Source organism: Neolamprologus brichardi, chromosome 11, assembly GCF_056152115.1.
Source record: "Neolamprologus brichardi isolate AB-2024 chromosome 11, ASM5615211v1, whole genome shotgun sequence".
NCBI lineage: Eukaryota > Metazoa > Chordata > Actinopteri > Cichliformes > Cichlidae > Neolamprologus > Neolamprologus brichardi.
The window spans coordinates 17,058,059-17,079,991 of NC_142114.1; the positions used below are offsets into that span (position 1 = coordinate 17,058,059).

Genomic DNA, 21,933 nt, shown 5'->3' on the forward strand with positions numbered 1-21,933 from the left:
TCCCAGCTTCACCTTTGCTGAGAGGTGACATTTTTATATTGTATCTACCTAGATTATGGAGTTGGGGGGTCATGGCTGTGCTGGCTGACATGTTTTCCCAGCACAGACAGTTGGAGCAATCCATCTAATTTTCACTAACTGTATCTGTGATGTCAGTGCCTTCTGAAGCATTGTTAATTGATTTATAATATATAACTTGCTCTTACGTGTCTGAGAAAAATTTCTAGTATTTCAATAGTTTGTAACTTAGCCCTCATTGACAGGCATGCAACTTTTCTTGGTCATGAATGAAATAAAAGCAACAATCGAGCTTATTTATACGACACAGTTCAAATAAGAGGTTCACATTTCATAGTTTTTATTTCCCCCTTGTTTATACATTGCCCCCTGAAAACCATTCTTTAAACAATACAAGTTTAAACCAACATTTAAACAGACTAAACAAATTGACTAGTTGGATCTCGACTGCATGATGGACTGTTATTAGTAGAAAATGGAATAAATTAACAGATACACAAACAAATGGGAGTTATTTACTAATGAAAGGCTTCAATTTTTCATGCTAAGCTACATTAACTGTCAGTAATTAAGATAAAAGAATGACGAGACAGCTAAAAATTCATAGACATCGGAAAATAATGAAACATTACAGGACGTTGTTCCATACATATTGGCATATATTAACAAGTAAAATTATACAAAATACTTTTTTTTGTTTAGCAATTAAGACGTTTGGGAAAATATTTTGATTTATTTGTTATGAAGATCTTGGAGACGTTATAGACCTAGATGCATTTCTGTCCCAAACAAATTATAGCTAAGTTCATATATGCAATTGCACCAAAGCAAATAAATACATAACTTAATAGATTAAATAAATAAGATATTGCATGGAAACTGACTTTACATAAATAAGTAAAATAACATAGAAATAAATATAGAAATTAAAGCTTTTCAGAAATAAAAGTACAAATAAACTGCTTGTTTCATTTTTCGTGCAGTCTAAGAATACATCTAAAAGTAAACAGCTCTAAAATGATACTGTATACACTTGTATTATGATGTTTGTACAAATGCTGAGGAGTATTGTCAAATACAGGAGTCAAGCAATTTCTGTTTCAAACTGCTGCCTACAAGAACAACTGACTGACTGCAATGAAAAATGTCCTTAATAAAGAGAGGACCGGGATCCAAGCGTTTACATAGACAGACGAATGACTAAAGAAAGTGCATTCCCTGCACTCCCAGGGCAAAACAAAACAAAGCAGAAAAAGAGAAGGTAAGCTGGTACACAGCAAGACTCCCACTGCATAGCTGTCGAATCTGTTTCAGATTTTACAAAGCTCCCGGCTCCTTTTCGCCTAGCATATGCTGCCTTTTCCAAAGATTTCTGCAGCCAAAGGCTATGTATAATCTCTGTAAACAGTGGCAGGCCGGAGCTCAGCAACCCCCAGTCGTACAAAATCCCGTCACTAGTAAAACCTGGAATGTTTCCAGCTTTTAGAATCGAAGTCTCTTCTTTCAGTTTTCTCCTTCAATAAAAAAATATCCTCTGGGCGAATGGCTGGTTGTTGGGTTAATTCACGGGCCAGTCCGAGAGGGTTGAGCTCTAAAGTGTTTCCAGGATGATGTGCAACATCACACCAGGTGTGGGTCGTCAGCCGGGCTGACAGTGAAGCGCGATGAAGTCACTGAATTTACCCCGACAGGCGACCTTGGTTTGACTGATAAATCCTCTTTCCTTTTCGATTCTTTGCTTTTTGGCCCTAAAAGAGACAAAAAACAACATCAGCATCACGATTGTGCTGGTATTAAAACCAGAACCAGGCATATGTATGGAAGCCCAAAGGGACAGGATGTTCCCAGGCAATAAGCATGTGTTTGACTGTAAGGGAAAGTTAAAGGAAAGTCTTTTTATTGGAATTAAACCAAAACATTAACCCGGTTCACAATCACAACTGAAACAATTACGTTTTCTGATCATTTGTTAGCTGTATTGCACAACAAATCAGAATCCACTAAGAAGTCAAAGAAGTTTGCAAACTGTCAAACTTGGAGGACTAGAACGACCTAATTCTGCCATAAAAAGCAATGAAAATATATAAAAGGATCAGTGTGTCATAGCACTGAGCATGTTATATCAGCATGATGGTTAATAGGCAGGCCCGGCCCTTCCAACAGGACCACTCCCTCCATCATCACAACTAATAAGATCATCATTATCATCATCATCTAACAGGATACAAGCGATATGAAGCATGTCTGACAAAGCGATGTTTCAAGCTACCACTTCGTTTATTCTCAAGAGGTGGTGCTGGTCGTCTACCAATCAAGGATCAATCCCTGGCTCCTCTTGTGCCATGTGTCAAAGCATCCTTGGACAAGACACTGAACCCTGAGTTGCCCCCAGTGCACTGATGTGAGTGTGTGAATGTATAAGGTATAAACAGGCTGTTTGAATGAGACTTGCTTTGAGTGCTCAAACTTGAGTAGAAGGTGCCCGAAGTACCAATCCATTTACCACCAAGTTCTGTCTTTGTCGTTTTGTGCACCAACGTTGAGAATCTGATATTATCAATATCATTCAGTACATCAGGGCGAGCTTTACCTGCTTGAAGGTTATGCTGAGAAAAAGTACCTGTAAAATTGAAAACCAGTGTGACCTTGAGGAGAAGAAAGATGATCCATCTGTGACTGGGACACATGTTTACTCACTTATAAGATGCACAAGAAAAAAAACAGTACCAAGCACAGGGGAGAAAATCAGCTGATAATCTATATCTTAATAGATATAGATTATCAGTCAACAACCACACTGAGGCAACACACTCTTAGTTTAAAATAACTCAAAAGTAATACGGACCTCTTTCAAAACTTTGAAGTCTTGAAAGGCTTGAAAGATCATTAAGGAATCTAATTTTGCCTTTTCTGTATGTGACATAGCTCGAAAGGAAACTCTGAGCCCCAACTTTCATTAGTCTGTGAAAAAGGGTGTTGAGTGCATGAGATGGAGAGTGGAAAGTAGCGAGAGCAGCTGAAAATGTGCAGAGAAACATGACTCGGGCTTGCATTGTTGAGCGCGGGATTAACATCCCTGCTCAGTTCAACATGTCACAGCATCCTGGGACATAATTATAGGAGATTAACTCTGGCTCCATATTTGCAGAGGAGAGGGCTGAGCTGAGGTTTTCCATTTTAGCTGGGAATGTGCTAGTGGCTGTCACATTTTGTTACATCATTAGGCAGCTCAAGGAGGAGACTGAATCCCTGTGTAAGAAGCAGCAGACATTGACGCACATAGAGTCCAACAAGCCAGCAGTTATGGTAACAGCTGTGTGGTGCAGCGCTGCACTGAAAGCTAACATCAGCATCAGTAATTATTAGTTTTGTATTTTCTCTTTAGCTTTCATTTTATGTCGTTTAGAGTTTTTGTTTTTATTTGCCAGAGTGAGTTTGCTTGTTTACGTTTAGTTTTTATTAGTTCCAGCATTAGCTTTAGTCTTTCTTCTTCTTCTTATTATTATTATTGTATTTATACCAAATTCCAGAGGCAAGATTTAGGAAAGTCAGTACAGATAATACAATATAAATATTTTTTGAAAGAAGCTTACCAACGGTCTTGTAAGCATCCAAAATCTTAATAAACACGTCCAAAAAAGCCTCACCAGGCAGTGTGTAATAACAAACTTTGCCAAATTGACAAATGGCAAAATTAAGACTATTTCCTCTATAATTTTTTTTAAATTTAGTTAGTTTTCCAAGTTCACAAAATTGTTTGAGTTAATTGGGTTTTTTCATATCTAGTTCCAGTTTTTATCTTTAGGTTTAGTTAAACCTTTATTTAGCTATAATAAACTTGACCAGCATAAGCAACAAACACCCTACAGAACAGCTGAGGCTTTTTATAATTATTCAGTCATCAATTAATTAATTCATTAATTAAATAAAACACATTTAAACTAACATTCAAAAAACTATTACTTCTTCCAGTGTTCCAGTACACTTTCCTAGGATACGTGGTCATAATAGACCTGGGTGTGTTTGGGAGGTGATTGATTCACCTCTGAAGAAACTGACAAGCTCATATTATAAGTTGGCTCTGTGTTGAACATATTTTATGTTTTTTACTGATTGGCTAGATGCTGCCAGCCAGCCAGATCAGAAAGCACTGCTTAGTGCTGCTGACACTAAGGACAACAGCAGTTGCAAACTGCAGTGCAACCAAAATTATTGTCAGTATGTGCAGTCCATTCAAAATCTGCTTTTATATCTTTGAGCAACAATAGCATACACGTTTTGTTAAATTATGTGGGAAAACTTAATGTAAGGAAAACTTTGTCATTTTAGCATTTGGGATCAGTGGCTGGTCAAAACAAGCTATAGCATAAAATTATTATTTTTTTCTTAATTTTAATACTAGGATCATCTTTTAGCCATGAATGTCCTATAACCCCTTTTACTGTCATGTAAATCCCCAATAAACTTCAGATTTATTTAAGTACCATGAGTTCCGATTAGGCTTCAAGTGTTGCTCCTCTGCTCTAATCGTCTTCTCACAATTAGACCTGAGACATGTTGACCTACAGGACAACACTGCTACTGACACAACTTAAAATTGACCTTCTTTATTCTGCATCTCGTCATGACTGAAAGAAAATGATTAACTTACCATGCAAATCCAGCTTGGTGCTTTTGATGGACACCGCGGTTGGAGTTGTGGGAGTTGAATTGCTCAACTCATTAGTTGGAGTTTCCTGTTGGGATGAAAGAAATAGTCAGGTTTATTCCAAAAGAACCCGTCATAAAAAAGTGAACGAATAAAGGAGACGTACCTGATCAAAAAGATAGATTGTGACATCATCAAAAAAGGACACATTTCGTCCTCTGTCCTTCTCTCTGTCCATTGGCTCCTTGGGTGATTTCAGCAGACTGCGGAGCCCAACACGTTTGTCCACGTCCGTTTCTGTGACTACAATCACCCTCCGGGAGCTTTCATCCTCCTGCTCGTCCTCCTCCTCCTCATCGGGGTCGCTCCCAGACGAAAGACCTCTTCGTCTTCCAATCCGGTTTCCGATGGCCCCGTCTCCAAATCCTCCTTTTCCAGTAGTGGTGAGGGGAAGACTCAGAGCGAGAGGTGGGAGGGTGAGCGAGAGGCGAGCTAGCTTTGCTATGAAAGCAAGAGCAGAAAAGAAATGTTAGAAGCCAACCTACTCACAAATTTGATTACAAAAGCAATGAAGTAAATACCTGCCAAAGTTAGCACAAATATTCTATTTGAAGTAGAGAAAAATAAATTCTGTAAAATAAGACTAACGTATCACATCTAATTTTATTTAATCTGTTAACCTATTAGTCAGAAAATGCCCACAATTTTTATCTGGGAGAAGGTTTGGATCTGTGAGGTTAAAAGAAGTGGAAGCCCAAATCAAAGGAGAAGAAAACAAATAAAAAGGCTTAGAGAGGTGTACTTAGCTAAGACAGTCAAAAATTACTTGTATGCTAAATGCTTATCAGCGATATCCCAGTATAATCAGGGATAATTGATAAGTACTTGTAAAACGTGGAAGACGCTGATACCTTTCATCGCTTGGTTTGCAGTAAGCTGAGGTAATGGGACCTCAGGTTGTTCGATCACAGTGAGCGGCTCAGCTTTAGGTTCATCAGACTCGATGGGGGGCTCAATGGCAGGGACAGCTTCCTGCTCCTCTTGACTGAAGGAAGGAAGGAAGAAAGAAAGAAAGAAAGAAAGAAAGAAAGAAAGAAAGAAAGAAAGAAAGAAAGAAAGAGGAATATGTCACCAGAATATTAATAATAAAACAACAGGTCATCTTGTCACGTCCATCTAGTTGAATCAAATCTTGCCTTTGAGTTTACTTGAACTGAAAACAGTAAAAATACATAATTTGAACTCTGTGTGAATATATTTTATTGGATCTATTTCCACCAGAAATACAGGATGCATCAAAAAGAATAATCTGAAGCCAGTGTTTTAATTCTGCAGCATCCATACCTCTCATCCTCTCTTTGTTCTTTCACAGTGACCAGATCACCGCTGCTCCCTGTGACTTCCTCCCCCCATGTCCGGAGCATGGCGGTGTCTTTAACAGTCGTCCCCCAAAGCACATTTGTCTTCACATTTTCACTGAGTGAGAACTGCAGCCTCTCCTCACACACCTGGAGCAACAAAGCAAAGCAGTAAAGAGCACGAGCAAACTCAAGGAGCACTGCTCACACGCACAGCAAACCACAAGAGATCATGCTGACCTGCATCATGAGGCCGTTCTTGGTTGTCATCTTGTTCAGAGGCCGCTGGTCCTTGACATCAGAAATTTGACCCGGTGATCTCTGTCCGTCGCTCCTCTCATCCTGAGGCGGCAGACTGTTCTGGGAATCCAGGATCATCGGTTGTACAGATTCCAATTTGTCGGAGTCATCAGACATCTCGTCCACCCTGCTACCCTCGGGTATAGAGGAGTCGCATGTCTCGCTGACTGTATGCCCGTCACCACTGCTAACTTTGTGATCAGGTGCTTTCTTTAAAGACTCCAGAAGCTCCAGGTTGCCCAAGAAAAGGTCCCCCAGAGTTTCCTCTTCATCGCCAGATATGTAGCACAGTTGTTCCAGTTTTTCAAAGTCCTCCAGAGGCTCCTCATCCAAGTCCTTCCACTCAGAAATCAACAGCTGTGGGAGGTTGTTCAGGGGACCATGAGGTGCAGAAGGCATTATGGGGGATGATTTCTGGGGCAGGTTATTATGACCATCCTTGCTTTCTATGCTGGACGTCAGGTTGCTCTCATCGCTCAGTGTTATATGCACAGAGGGGAGGCTGAGATTGGCAGAGATCCCTTTACTTTGAGTTGTAGCAGGTGGCGATTCTTGCAGAGGTGTCTCTGAAACATCTGTGTTGTGTGCTGGGGAAATAAGCTGCTCTGTCGCAGTACTGGTAATAAAGTCTTCTAGATTAATGTGACTAATAAAGTCCTCTCCCTCTATGACGGATGGTGGTGGACTAGGAAAAGAGTCGTCTAAACTCTCCAGTTTATCATCTTGCATATCAAGGTCTATGCTCGGTGGAGGACTCGGAAAATCTACTGAGCTGAAATTGTCGATCTCTTGTGGATATGACTGATCTATCTCCTCCTTTGCATCAAGATCACTGGTATTAGCTGGCAGGGGCACATCTCTGTAATCCTCTTCCACTTTTATAGTGTTTATTCCTTCTTCTATGTATTGCCTGGCAAAACACGGTCTCGTTTCTGCTTCCGAATTGAAGCCCGATTTAAAATTTTCCAGTTCTGAAAACGTCACATGAGGAGCTTCAGCGATGCAGATGGTTATATCTGAGCTTTTGGTTTCCAAAGTGTGGCTGAAACAGTTTTCTAAATTGGAGCCTGCCTCTCTGTCAGCGTGCACAGCCGACATCGCTACCTCCACTCTGCTACAGAGTTGATTCTGGGGCCATGTGTTAAAATCTTGATTTTGTGCCGTCTCTGTGGAGTCTAGCCGACCCTCCCTGTCCTTGGCTGCCTCTGTGCATGATGCATTCTGCCTCTGTCCTTCCTCCAAGGTCTCTTCCTCTGGTATTTCTATATTCTCTACTTCCACATGCAAAATGTCACTTTTTATGTCTTTCTTAATGCTGTCAATTTCCCCCAGGTTCTCAATGTTTTCCTCTTGCTGTATGTCTGCTATCGTCTGTTGGCTTTCTCTGTCTTTTGTGTCCCACATTTCCTTAATGCAAAGATTGCCGCTTAGCCCTTGGGTTTCATTGTTCCAGGTTTCCTCACAGCCCTCCAAGACAGCAGGGTGAGGTTCACTTCCTGCCAGTTCATCATTTTCTTCAGTCTCCCAATATTCCTGACCTACAACAAGCCTCTCACCCACCTCCCACGCCTTATTACCAAACCCGGAGAAAAATTCAGATCTCAAGTCGACTCCCTGACACCTCTTCTCCGGGGAGGCCCACTGGTCATTCTCATCTGGCCACAAGCGCAAGTCCCTTAGTTGTGAAAAGCGGTAGCAGTCAAACTCGTCCCTAAGTGCCCCAGATCCTGGTCTGTCTTCATCCTCCTCCAGAGCACTCCATAACTCTTTAGCTGTCGCATTTAGACCCTCGCAGGAGTTGTTATCCACATCGTTAGCAGAGTTCATGCCACTTGCTGCTCCCCTGAGGGGTGGCTTCTCCTTCACAGCAATATTGAGCTCTGCAGCAGCCTTCTGTTCCTCTGTCTCTGCTGTGACCTCGCTCTCCTCCTCGCCATCTGAGTAGCGAAGGTTTCTCAAGCCCAGCTCATTGTGGTCCACACAGGGCCTCTCTCCACATTTCTCAGGCTCTTCAGCCCAAAGACACGTCGGACCGCTCGCTTTTGCATCAGCAGCCTTCCCATCGTCATTTGGCAGGTTTTCATCTCCAAGTATAACGCTGTTCGTTTGAATATCACAAAGTTTAGGCAATCTGGACTCGATGGTGCTGTCAACTTGGGATGGTGCTGCAGAGTCCACAGCTTCATTCCCAGACGTGGGAGAACTGAGCTGACTGAGATCGTTATCTGTCTCTGTAACATTTTTATAATCTTTGTTGTTTGGTCCAAACATGCAACTCTTTGAGTTGCTGCCAGATTTATACTCGATCAAGCTATTTGTCTCAGTGGGACTCTTGGAATATAGATTTAAGTCACTCTCTTCAAAGTCCTGGTATTTGCAGTCTGCTATCTGAGAAATTATGCCATCTGTGTAATGGCTGTCTATCATGTACCCACTGCTGTGTGAAAGCCCTTTAAGTGGCTCATCATCTAATTTTGAAAACAACTTATCAATTAAGTCCACACAGTCCTTGTTCTGTGGATCATCGCACAGCAGGGCTGACTTTTTGCTCTCGTTATGGAAAATGCCAGAATCGTCTCTCTGAGCAGATCCCAGCGCTTTGTTTAGAATATCTTTGTCATTTCCTAAATTAGGGATCGGGTAATTTTCAGGATACAGTACACCCTTCTCTTCACAACTCTCAATAGTCCTCCCTTCTCCAGTTTTCGTTGTCCTATCTGACATGTGGGTACTATTTCTTAATGGACTCTTTTCTCCAGTCTCACCCTCCTCTTCGGTTTTCTCCTCTATCCCTGTCAGTATTCCCCGATCACCTCCTCTCCCGCTGCCAGGCCTGGAAGCAACAAGTCCATCGCTGCTGCTCCTCCTGTTCATCCCGTCACTCTCCCAGTCGCTGTCTGAGAAATATGCAGAGTCTCGATGTGGTGTTTCATTTCCCAGAGCCCGCCATCCGCCGCTTCCCACTCCTCCTCCACCTCCTCCGCCACCTCCCATCCATGAGTCACTAGGCGTGAGGCAGTCGGCCGAGCTGGAAGTCAAAGGTGATAGGACTGAATCGGTGGGGGTGACGAGTGAAAAATCGGAGGAAGGGTCCCAGTCTGGCGTGGTAGGAGTGGCTGCGGGAGTGGGTACCTTCTGGGCAGTGTGACGCTCGTCTTTGTGCTGAAGTGAATTTTCCGTTTCCGCTTCTGCAAAACTTTCATTAACGTTTTTAGAGTTTTCCAAATCAGCTGTTTTCTCAGGATCATGAGAAAACACGTCTGTTTGATCCCCCCTCAAAGGACTGTGCGTCTGTAGGTCATCTTCTGTTATCTCGCCATTGCTTATAACAGCTTCATTTGTAGTGAGTGATTGGCTCTCACGCAGGTTCACAGTGTTGACTTCTTGAACGTTCTCTGTGGATTCAGGGGGAAAGTGCTCTGGCAGATCTGTTTGCTCTCCTCTGGCAGGTAAGGCAGGGCCGTCCAAACACTCCTCCTCTTCTCTCTGAGACACGGGTGTTTGGTTATGTAGTAAACCATTTTTAGGCATGATTTCAGAAAACACAAACTCACCGGACTGGCAGTGGTCAGCATTATTTACTTGGCTGTCCGGTTTGTTTGAACCAATGTGAAGAATAGGGATGTCAGGTTTCAAGGAAACTTTGATCTCACTCTTCTTAGCACGCTTGGTCACTTGGGCATAGATGGCTTCAGTCTGTGTATCATCTTTGCCCTTGTTGGCTGCTCGTATGGAGCTTTCTGACTGGAATCTGATGGTCTGAGCTGAGTTTGGGTCAATGCAGATGGACTCATATTCAGGGGACACTGGAGTAGGGGAGTAAGATGAATCTGCTTCCTTCCTATGTGCGGCTGCATTTTGTCTCGATATGATTTCGGTGAGAAAGGTTTCTGCTGATTGGATCTCTTTCAGGAACTCCTCTCTGGTGATTTCAGTTCTCCGCGGCTCCTTCTCGGTAAAATGTATTTCAGAATCGTGCTTTTCCGTTGTGATCTCAGACAGGAGAGAGCGGGATCTCCGTATGCCTTTGGAGTAGGCTTCCTCTGCCTCAGTGTATGAGGGGAGGCCTGGGGCGCAGACATAGGGCCTCAGTCTGGATCCTGCAGGATAGAGGTATTTTACTGGATCAATTTCTGGTAGGCCTTCTATGTCCGCCTCCATATTTCCTGTGTCAATCTCTGTGAGAAAAAGATCCCTCTGGAATGACTCTTTAGTGACAGCATCCTCCTCCTCAGCTTCTGACCTGCTGACATGGTTCTCTGGTCCCCATGACTGTCCTGCTGATCCCAGCTCTGTGATCAGCGACTGGGAGCGGCGCATGCCTCTGTTGGGCAGCAGAAAGTTCCCCCATCTCTCTCCTTCTCTTTTCTCCTCCTTCTCCGCTGCATATGAGCCCTCCGACCTGGACTCACTCAACTCTGTCACACTAGATATCTCCGTCAGAAACAGATGCATGGGGGATTTCTTGGCTGCAGCGACACGTTCTGCCTGCTGCTCAGCATCTTCCTTCCAAATTGCAGGCAGGATGGTGTCAAGGCGTGACTGAGTCCTTTTCATTCCCCTGGAGAAGAGCTCTGTAGTGGCGGGGTCTGCATCTTCAGATAGACTGGAATGAGTGACAGTCGTCCCACAGCCAGGTCTCTCGGGGGACATGAAAGGAGAGTCATCCTCATCTGAGTAAGTTGGACTCGATGAAGACTGTCTTTCAATTTGGGGTTTTGTGAGCTCAGGGCGGGGTAAATTTCGATAAATAGGGCGCAAAGGGTTTTCTCGACGTACGGGAGAGTCAAAGTCTTTTGCACGCGAGTGAGAAGTCTCCTTATAAGTGTGCAGCATGCTCTCTCTGTTGGACAAATCACAGGTTAGCGGGTCTCTGTTGGATCTCTGCATCTGGGGCTTATTATATCTCAAGTGAATGTCCCCTGTGTTGTAGATGGGGCAATTCCTTTGTGGTTTGGAGTGGGGAGGAAGAGGAGGAGGACACATTTGAGGAGGTTGAGGGTAAATTGGATGGCTCGATGGGGGAAGCGAGGGCGATAAGGACGGGGAGGGGGGAAGAGTCTGTCGGGCTCGGTGAAGCCCGAGGTGATCAAAGGTAGATGGTGGGCAGGTGCTTATGTGATGGGGGTCTGTCTCAATTTTTCCGCTGATAGTGTAGTGGGGCAGTCCTCTATATCTGAGTGGAGGGGCGGGAAGAGGGCGCGAGTGAAGAGGATTGACTGATGACATGGACATAGAACGAGGCTTGGGAGGGAGGATGGGAGCTTGAGAGCTTGTGGATTTTTTATCCGCCTTACTGCTCTTTTTCTTCTCCACTTCATCATCATCGCCTAAATCAACTATGGAAAAGTCAGTCACTCTGCTCGAAGTGTCTCTGAATTCAGCCACGCCTGTGTTGGGCAACTGGACTTGAACCTCGCTCGATCGGACGGTCTGGAGGCCCTTTCCGCACTTGTCAGATGAACAATAAGGGACTCGCTCTTTGCCCAGCATCCCGCTGCGGATCTCCATGAGCTCCATGTCTCCAGGGCAATCTGAGCGGAAAGAGGAATGTACCTTCCCTTTGAGAGACGGTGACTTGTCTTGGGGAGTGTGCTCCTCTAGTCTGATATAGTACTCGCTGGCGAGGGATGGGCTGCGGGCGCTTATCACTGGGACGACAGTAGGAGTGTCTAAAGACTGTCTATGGTTATTGTTCACAGTAGGGATTGGCTGAGGAGGAGGAAGAGGTTTGTAGCCTCGTCTGGCATGAGCCTTCTCCCAGAAATACTCAAAGTTCAAGCCTTTGCTAGTTTCAGTGACTGTCAGGATGTCATCCAGTTCAGAGGTGGATGGGGTAATACAGTTCCCCACAGGGTCCAGTAGAGGGTAGGAGTTGTCTCTGTCTTCCCTGGCATAATCCCTCTCCCTTTGGCGCTCGTTTGCTGCAGTCTGAAAGGCAGGTGGACGGAGTAAGTCCCAGCGTCTTTCAAATGACTCCTCACTCTCCCCTCTCCTTCCTCTTCCCTCCTCATACTCCTCGTCCTCTTCATCCTCTTCCCCAACACTCCCCCTCGCTATTCCTCGCTCAGCAGCCAAGAGGGAGGAGAGAAGGAGGAATATCTCAGCCACTGAAGGGCGCTGCGACGGAGGTAGCCAGCAGGACTGCATGATCTCATACCTGCAGACAAGGGAGAAAAACAAGAGGATCTAAGTTTGGAGAGACACAGTTTGTGCTTGGATCAATGCAGTCTAATTAGTGGATAAGTACTGACCAGTAGTCTGCATGGGAGAGCTTCAGTCTAGGCTGGGCAAGCGTGATCTGTCGCTCCCTAATGACAAAGGTCAGCACCTCTTCATCGCTCAGGTGTCTGTGGGGCTGAGAGCCAAACTCAAACAGCTCCCATATCACCACCCCCAAAGACCTGAGAGGAAAAAATGAGTTGAAGAAGTGAAAGAAGGTGAATCTTCAAAAAAAAAAAATCTCTGAGGTTTGTTGTTATATAACACTTTTACTCCAACACCACCATTGCTGTGGGTGTTGGAGTAAAAGCATTTACTCCAACACCCACAGAGTTTTGACTTTATAACCAAGGAGAATAAAAACTGTTATGTGAGTTGTTTTGTTCCATTTTTTAAGGAAAACTATGTTTTTTCAGAAAGAATAAAGAAGAATAAATACTCTTAGGTATTTTTGCTCCACTCGTGTGTTTTGTTAGGAGGTTGTTTTCTTGTTGGTTCATTTAAAAAAAGCACATGAAAGGGAAGGTTGTAATATTAGAGCTTAAAGGATTTACTCTCATTTCTTCAGCACTCCTTCTGGCATCACCGGGCTTGGCTACAGCTTTAAGACTGCTGACAAACTGAGCTGGACTCTACTCCAGCAAATGTGAGATCAAACTGCTCTTTAGTTTGGTGTTCCCACAAATCATAACACAAACAGCAGCTTTATGTAGGAACTATTTTCTTTTATGGATCCACAACAAGCTGCATTTGTATCATATTGTAATATAACTGAGACTGTAGAAAGAGCATTTCAGATTATGTTCACGACTGTCCACGCACTCAATCCTCATTTAATCTCTGCACAGCTGTTAGGAGAAATTAGATTTTCTTTGTTGTCCATCCAGAGAGCATCATTTAAGTTGCTTTTAATCTGTGCTGTCGGGATTTAACCTGAGCAACGCTGATTAAAGGAATGAATGGTGGTAGGAAAAGATTTAAGAGTAGCTTAAAATTGGACCCCAGATAAAAAAAACCTTTGTGTTTTCATCAATATTTTATCACCAGCCTTATCGGCTTAACTCGTTAATTCAGATCTGTTCCCAGCGGTGTTAACACAGAGCAGCTTTAAAACATACCACACATTGCTGGTCTTGGTTTGGTCCGTAACAATGAGAGATCCTCTGTACTCCTCAAGCAGCTCAGGAGCAATCCAGCGCAGAGGGATCCATAGTTTGTCTGGAGTTAGGTAATAGTCCTCCTTCATAAAGACACGCCACGGAAATTGTTATGGATTTGACTGAATTGACTTTGGATTTCATTTTTCAGAGGAAAAAAAAAATCCTAACCTTATAATGGTTATGTGAGAGGCCATAGTCCCCTATCCTGACAGTGAGGTCTGAGGTCAGAAGGCAGTTTCTTAAAGCCAGATCACTGCAGGGAGAAAACAAGCAGCTACCCTCAGCAGAGATCCTCACGTTTGGAGGAGTGGCAACAGTGGAAGTGAAAGCGACAACTGACCTGTGGATGTAGTTGTTTTCGTGAAGATGGAGCAGACCCGAGGTGATCTCAAAAGCCATTCTCTGAAGGGTTAAGAGGTCCCGGGTCAGCAGGTCTGGAGTCATCCCATCTGACTTACGCTGGGCTCGCAGATACCGCTTCAAGTCACCCTACGTTGTACATCACAACAAAAATATAAACAGTGGATCGAAAATTATGGCTGAGTGAAGTGCATACAGAGTGTTCTTCCTTCTCCTGAAACAGAGATAAAGCCTGCAGGACCATCATATAGGCAAAGAAGATATATTTTACTTCTGCAGCAAATACCCCCCCCCCCCTTTTTTTTTAAGGCGTTTTACATCACAGTGCCTCAAAAGCAGCAGGGGAATTAGTAATGAGCTGGCAGCCTTTGTGTTAGTCATTTGTGCTCCTGGAAGAGCAAGGAAATAAAATGAGGACAACATAAAGGGATGAAAAATATCTGCAAGGAAAGGACAATAGGAGACTTTATCAAAGAGGGTAACTGCAGTCAGTGAGGACTCCAGTGCTGTTTGGCTCCTCTCACTGTGTTGCTGTAATTGATCTGCTTGTATCTTTGTTTGGCCTGGAAGTCCGCTCATGTGGTTTTCTTAATCAGCTGGTGATTAAACCGCCCGAGACAAGGAAAACAAATTGATTGTATCGACGCAAAACAGATTTTAGTGACAGCGGAGCAACGATAACTGTAAAAAACAATTTTGCCTCAAATGATATGAAATTAAAATAAGATGTAAAGATGCTGCTCGACTGTGATTTCTCATGTGTTTCTCACTGACATCACCGATATACCATAACCAATTTGTGCACAAATTATCTAACAAAACCCCAAGCATAGCACAACAAAAACATTGCAAGCTATACTAAACTAAAAATATGCACCTCTCATTTGTGCGATTCCTATTATTAGTTCATCCGCCTCCTTTTATGTTCAGTTACTTACCAGCTGACAGAACTCCATAACCAGGAGGAAGGGGATGCTCTCACTGCACTGCCCCAAACACTGAAGGATGTTGGGATGTTTAAGGCTCCTGAATGGAAACATAAGAGGGACACAGGAACAGACAGAAGATAGATAAATGTTTATACGCTGCGTTTAAATGCTTAACAGTGAGACTTAAAGTGAGCAAACCTTAGCTAGATGATCCTGAACACTGGAATTCAGTTCCATCTCAGACCACACAGGCTAATCAGGGCTGTCACCATTATCTACTTACATTTCTTTAAGTGACTAAAAATCTTCACATTAATTATACAAATAGTTCTATTAGTAAAATAAATCTTTTGTTCTTTTCATCACATGAATTATAAATGATTCACATCACAAATGCAAACCATGCAGAGCTAGCAGACAAGCCTTAGTGAATCTGAGTATGTATGCTATAGCTGTAAGTGCACCCTTAAAAACTCAGTAGTAACACACCAATTACAGCACAAACCGATCCACAGAACCAGACACTCACATACAAACCAATGAATCCTCAATCATTCAAGCCAAAATATCACAAAACTGCACAAACACACTGAAACCGAACATAAAGTCACGTAACAAAAGACACGACTTTCACCTAAATACACCACATGATTCAGCAGGCTGTAGAACCACCTTCAGGAGCAGTTTAACTTTCTGTATGACTTTATCCATCTCTCACATTGTTGTTGAGGAATTATGAGCCACGCTTCTTTGCAACACTGCTTCAGCTCACTGAGTTGCATTTCAGATTTGACTTTGATTGCAACATTGACTCTTTTCTTTCTCAGATTTGCTCCTGTGCTTGGCATCAATGCACACTTTGGGCCAAGCTTTAGCTGACAGATGGCCTCACATTTGACTCTACAGTGCTTTAGTATACAGAGTTCATAGTTGACTCAATGTGTGCAAGGTGCCCAAATTATCACCAATCCACCACCGTGTTTGACAGTTGGTATGAAGTGTTTGTGCTGATATGCTGCATTTAGTTTTCTTGAAATGTGGCACTGTACATTATTCCAAGCATCTTTACTTTGGTCTTGACTACCCAAAGGACATCTTTCCAGAGATCTTGTGGTTTTTCAGATGCAATTTGCAACTTTTTAGAGAGAAGATGCTTTCTTCTGGCAATCCTTCCAAACAAGCCATAGTTTTTAAGCCTTTTTGTAATTGTACTGGCATGACCTTTAACTTCAACTGTCATGAAAATGCAAACTGAGGCCTATAGAGACTGAGATGTAACCAAGGTCAGACCTTTCAGAATGTAGCATTGCGTTAACACACGACTGAATGCTCTAAACCAGCAAACCACCAAAACCTTTGATTTTATACAGTTCCTCACACTTGCTGATGATCAGTTAGTCAAGCAGTACCTGGCTGCTTCTTAGGTCGAATGGAAACAGTAGTGCTACACTTAGGTTTTCACAGGAGTCTGTGCAGTCCTGGCAAGTATAAGAGAGTCACACCTGATTCGATATCCTACATTTATTATTTCTCCATACCTGCCTCTTGTGGCTCCAGTGGTTACTATTATGCAAATTTTACAGAATCTCACTCTAAGGCTGCAATATGGCTACCAAAATTTAAGCAGTTTCTCCCACCTGTATGGCTCACACTCAGCCAAGAACTTCCTCTGCTCCAGAGGGCTGGCACTGACACGCAGCTCCTTAACCACGGCCTGCGAGGAGCTGCAGTCACACAGCACTTCAGCCAGAATCACCTAGAAGAGATCGATGGACAATAACATGGAAAGTTCCCACAGGAAGAGATGGGTACTAAAAGAACTACTTTGAGTTAGCATCTGTAATCTGTTTGTTAGACAGAATTAAAGCAGGGGATGCTGTATTAAAGACAATCAATGATTTGGGATGGTTATATTTCAGATTTCCTTACCTTTCCAAACCAGCCATTTCCTATCTCCTGGAGATAGTTTAAAGCGTGCCTTTTGAAGCACTGAGATTTGGGATCTACAAAAAAAAAACAGAAATAAAAAAAGATTAGGGTCACACAGACGTCAGCAGTTGATGTTCTTTCAGGTGTACACTTTATTAACAGAACAAAAAGACTCAGATTCTGCCCTGTAGCAACACATAAATATGACATATCCACTCCAACCATGTTTTAAACATATACGAAATCATATAAAAATGTATCTAGCTGGAAAATTCAGAGTCATGGACAAAATTTTAACTCACTGAGAAATCTACTCTCGCTGTATTTTTCCCTGGTTTTCCATGTTGTGTTTTCCTGCTGTGCATGTGCAATCTGAACTGCGATGATCAGTGAACATAATCTTCCGCCACTTTGATAATCAGTTGACTGCTTAAGCTGTTATTCCAGGTCAAAACTTCTCTCATTCCAGCTTCTCAAATGTAAGGATTTGTTCCTTCTCATTTTACAGCAAAATGAATAATTTCATGTTTTGGAATGTTGACAAAGCAAAATCACAAATTTCACGACATCACCTTAAGAAACTTTAACAGATTTTTGTTCCTTTTTTTCTTGTGATTTTATAGAAACTTAATCAATAATGAAAACAATCATCAGCTCATGCCATCGTGCAGAGAGAGTTAAATGTTTCCACAATAAACTTGATTATTGTTCATGCTCATACATTCAGCTTTTTAACCTGAATTAAGCAGAGAGAAACATTTCTCTACTTTTTGAAAACTTTCATCATCAGAATCTGTACCATCAGAGTTCAAACATACAACTCAAGAAAGCTTGCTCAAAGGAAGTCAGAGTCTCTCATTATAATGTTGAGTTTGCATGGTCTCCCTGTGCCTGCGAGGGTTTTCTCCAGCTACTCTGGCATCCTTCCACTGTCTACAGTTAGGTTAATTGATGATTTTTCAAGTCCAAAGGTGTGAGTGTAAGGTAGATAAAGCTCTTATGTGCATAGAATAGAACTGTGTGCACTATAAGTGTGGCCTGCAGTGTAAAGTGCTGTGAACGGTCAGTGAGACCACTAAATAGCAAAACTCATGACACTTTACTGTATAGTTTGAATGCGTTTGCAGGTTATATTGCAGTGCTATATAAATAAAACTGAACTGAACCAAATACATCAACTCCACACATCCCTGCCTGTGTCCTGATTACAGCTCTGATGCAAAATTGTCACAAATCATAGTTTCCACTTCACTGAGGTTCAGTAGGGAGTCCAATCCTTCTGGTTGTGCACTCAGTTTGAGAACATTAGTGGATCCGCATCAGTGATTCAGGCAACAGATCCTGAGGGAGTTTAGTGCAGGAGTTCATCTTTATTTTGAGAGGTAGGAAGCTCAATAAGAGTTTGAGCAAAGTGAGAAGCACTTTAGGTTTTTACCTGCTCCATCCTGCAGGGAGGGGCAGCTGGGGCGGTCTCTGACTGGCAAGGTGTAGACCTCAGGGAGGGAGGGACATGACGACAGGCTGTCCTCCTGGATGGGACTGGAGCCTCCAGAGCACTCCTCCCCATCTGCGTTATCGAACTCCTGGTTGAACCACAGCAGCACATAAAAGAAAATCACTAAGCTGTAATAGCTATGAATATAAAATAAAACGTATTATTCCACTTAATAATAAAGCTGAGTTTAGCAGTAACCACCAAGGACAGACAATGAAAAATCATTCATTCTGAACAAATGGTACTCTGTCTGCCAGCTGAACAAAAACACCAAGTCAAAATTAGACCGAGAGATGATTATTGACCCCTTCTGCTTCATTAAGTTGGAGTTACTAACTGTTCACACTTCCAAAACAAATACTTGTGCAGTTTACCAAGTCAGACACATATAAAAGCATGCAGACGTGCACAAAACGCATTAAAAAAACAAACAAAAGAAGCAAAAGAAAGCAGAGAGAGGTGAATAGATCTCTTACATGTTGAAGACTTACATTGAACCCCACTCCTCCTCTCTTACAGCACAGGCAGGTGAGGAGCAGCAGAACAAAAGAGACAAGCCCCGAGCAAGAGATGAGGATGACGACGTAGGGTGGAGGAGAGAGGGATGCAGCCCTGGACTGAGAAACTGAGAGGACGACAGGAAGAAAAATACAATGGAGGACAGGTTTAATGTAGAAATTCAGGGGATTTGTGCTTCTACAAGGGGAGCAATGCTAGGTCTGAGTCAGTGAAAAAAAAAAAGGAGAGACTTCACTGAAGCAGAAAGGTGTGAAATCTTGTTACATAGGTGTTGTGTTTAGCAGAAAAACCATTGGAGCGTTTTCTTAGAAGCAGGCCTGAGACACAGTGGAGAACCCCAATGGACGGTTTGCATCAGGGAGTTGGGGAGAAATAAGCAGGAAAACAAACTAAGTTGAAGATTAAAGAACACATTGTCTGAGTCAGTAAAAAGAAAATAGAGACTGGAATTAAAGTTTGGGAGAGTATACCATTCCAGTAAGGAGAAAAGCTCGGGGGGAAGGGGGGAAATATCAGAAATGGCATTCCACTCAGGAAACACAGTTAAGAAGCAGGGGAGGTGGGTGGCTGGAGTTGTCATTTAGGTAAAAAAAAGGAGCGCTAACTCGGGAAGGGATCAGAAATTGGAGAAGAATTACTCAAATCAGGAAGGTTTACTACTCAGGTGAGAGAGGGAGGGGTCGGGACATTTGATTTTTGTACCTCAATGTAGTCGAGTGTGGGAAGTGAACCATCTGTAGAAAAGAAAAGGGGCAGGGCAGCGTGGTTAAATACCCTTCAGGTATTGTTTATAGGTTTCATTTCACTTCTGCAGCCAAAACATTTTATTACCATTGACAGATGACCAAAAAAGAGGAACAATGACACCTTGAAACAGTCACGAGGTGTCAAACTCACGCTTAAACTGTACATGAAATGTAACCATTAATAATTAAATCACACACTTTTCTGTGTAAATAAGGCGGTCAAAAGCAGATATACAACGTCAAATAACTATGATCATAAGAAAAAATTAAGAGATATAATACAAAATATAATAGGGGAAAGGAGGCACATATAAACCTTGATACTGTAACTATAACTGGCAGATAAATTGCTGTTTTTTTAATATGTGCAGTCTGAAGATATCACAGTGTGATTGTCTGTGTCCCTCATAAAAATCCCAAAGTACATTCCTCAACTTGGTCATGATATTGTAAACACTGCATGCATAAATGTTAAAGTACATTTAATAATTGAACAGGTCGATAAATATTGTAAGAACAGGATCAACACTCGACAAAAAAACTAAAAAAATTTTTTTTTAAATCTAGGAAATGAAATAATATTTTGTTTCTGTGACTTCTACACAGCACCTAATGTAGACTTTTATCAACTTTTATTTTATTTTATTTTTTGTGCTCAACATAAAGTTGCAACATAGTGCAGAAGCAGCCAAAGAAAAGGTAAGTGAAGATGTGCTCAGCATATAAAACCAGCTCTGTACTGAAGTGAAATCTGCTGTGGCCCAATCTGTGGCTAATAAAAGAAAACTGTCACTCTGGATTGCACCAAACTGATAATCCAAGAAAAGGGAAAGATAGCTAATTATTGGTCATATAAACCTCAAATCACATCTGCAGAGCAGTGGAGCATTGTAAAGTCTGAATGACCCTCTCGCCCCCCCCTCCCCCTAAAAACATGCACCAGCAGCACAAGTAGTGGCACAAATCCTGATGCACAATTCCTGAGCAGTGCTATTCTTTCATCTTTCCCTAGACAGATGTCCAGACAGACACTGCATATAAATAGGAACCCAGCACAGGGCCTTTTCCACCAGCCTCTGTGCCAACAGCTTCTATCAAAACAATACACCACAATACAATGACTGCACACATTACACAAACACAACAGTCTGCCAGCTCTCAGGGAACAAGGCATATTCAAATTTACGGCAAAAAGTAAAGATGCCAGCAGTGGTTATTGGGCTAAATAGTCTCAAGAGCCAAGTGGAGGCTATTTTTAGACTAAATATTCAGCACTGACCGACGATTTTAGCCCTGCTGTGCATACAGTACATGTTGTTTTTAAAAAGGCATCGATGTGAGGCCCGAAATATTTTCATCATTGCATGCAAATACGGTACCCAACCCATCACCCAGTCGGCCTCGCTCCTGTTGTGATTAGGTCAGCCAGCACTAATAATTCGCATTATGTCTCAGCCTAACTGGCTGATAATGCAATCTTCACCTCAGTGTGCAGAGGCCTTTTTCATAAATGACTATACCACCCCCCCCCCCCCACCCCCCAAAATCCTCTTCTCCTTTCTCCAGCATCCCTGACAGCTTTTCAAACCTCCTCCTTTTCCGACTCCGCTCACCTTCCCTCTGCGGTGCTCCGAGGGCTCTCTCCGGGCTGAAGTACGACATGATCCCCGCCAACGCTACCATCACCCAGCAGTGTGGCCGCATCGTCGCCGCGTCCGCAGCAACAACAACAACAGCATCCGAGCGCCGCTGCCGACTGTCAGCGTCGGTGTCCTCCTCTCTCCCGTCCCCCCGCCACGGTCTGTGCCGTCTCCGGGCTCACGCTGTCTCCGTCTCCCCCTCCTCCTCTCCGCTTTTCTCCTAATAATAAAGAGCGTCTCCTTGCCTTCCTTGTTGTGCTCTCCCCCTCCCCCTCCTCTTCCCCTCCGCTCTAATCCGCAATTAAACACGGTGTGTGAGATGCTCTATTGTGCATCCTCAGGCCGCCTCTCGCTGCGCATCCATTTCTGCTCTGCCTCGGTCACAAGCACCGCTGAAAACAACCATCCTCTATTTCTGACGTTATATTTATATATTTCCTACCCCTGTACCTCCTCCTCCTCCCTCCATCTCACGGTGTTGGAGGGTGTCTGTGTTTTTCTCCTCCGCCAGCCTACGTCAGCCTCGCATGGCGAGCATTGTCATGGTCCGGCTTGATCATTCACCACAGCCTCATAGTATCAAAACACACCCGTGATAATGCGCCCACA

General features: G+C 43.1%; 1 protein-coding gene across 2 annotated transcripts; it reads right to left on the reverse strand.

The window, feature by feature from the left end:
* Positions 1-341: 341 nt before the first annotated feature.
* On the reverse strand, positions 342-21,861 carry lmtk3 (lemur tail kinase 3). Of its 2 annotated transcripts, none has more exons than XM_006804809.3 (16): positions 21,298-21,861; positions 18,911-19,044; positions 18,360-18,507; positions 16,925-16,998; positions 16,633-16,751; positions 15,005-15,092; positions 14,047-14,195; positions 13,875-13,959; positions 13,665-13,786; positions 12,579-12,728; positions 6,265-12,484; positions 6,011-6,174; positions 5,578-5,711; positions 4,833-5,167; positions 4,670-4,754; positions 342-1,766 (listed from the first exon to the last, which is right to left on the reverse strand). In XM_006804809.3, exons 1-16 carry the CDS (start codon positions 21,386-21,388, stop codon positions 1,639-1,641), a joined length of 8,226 nt encoding a protein of 2,741 aa, XP_006804872.2. In that variant the 5' UTR covers positions 21,389-21,861; the 3' UTR covers positions 342-1,638. The 2 variants fall into 2 exon arrangements, with proteins under 2 accessions (XP_006804872.2, XP_006804871.2); XM_006804808.3 differs by having other exon boundaries at positions 18,896-19,044.
* Positions 21,862-21,933: the final 72 nt, after the last annotated feature.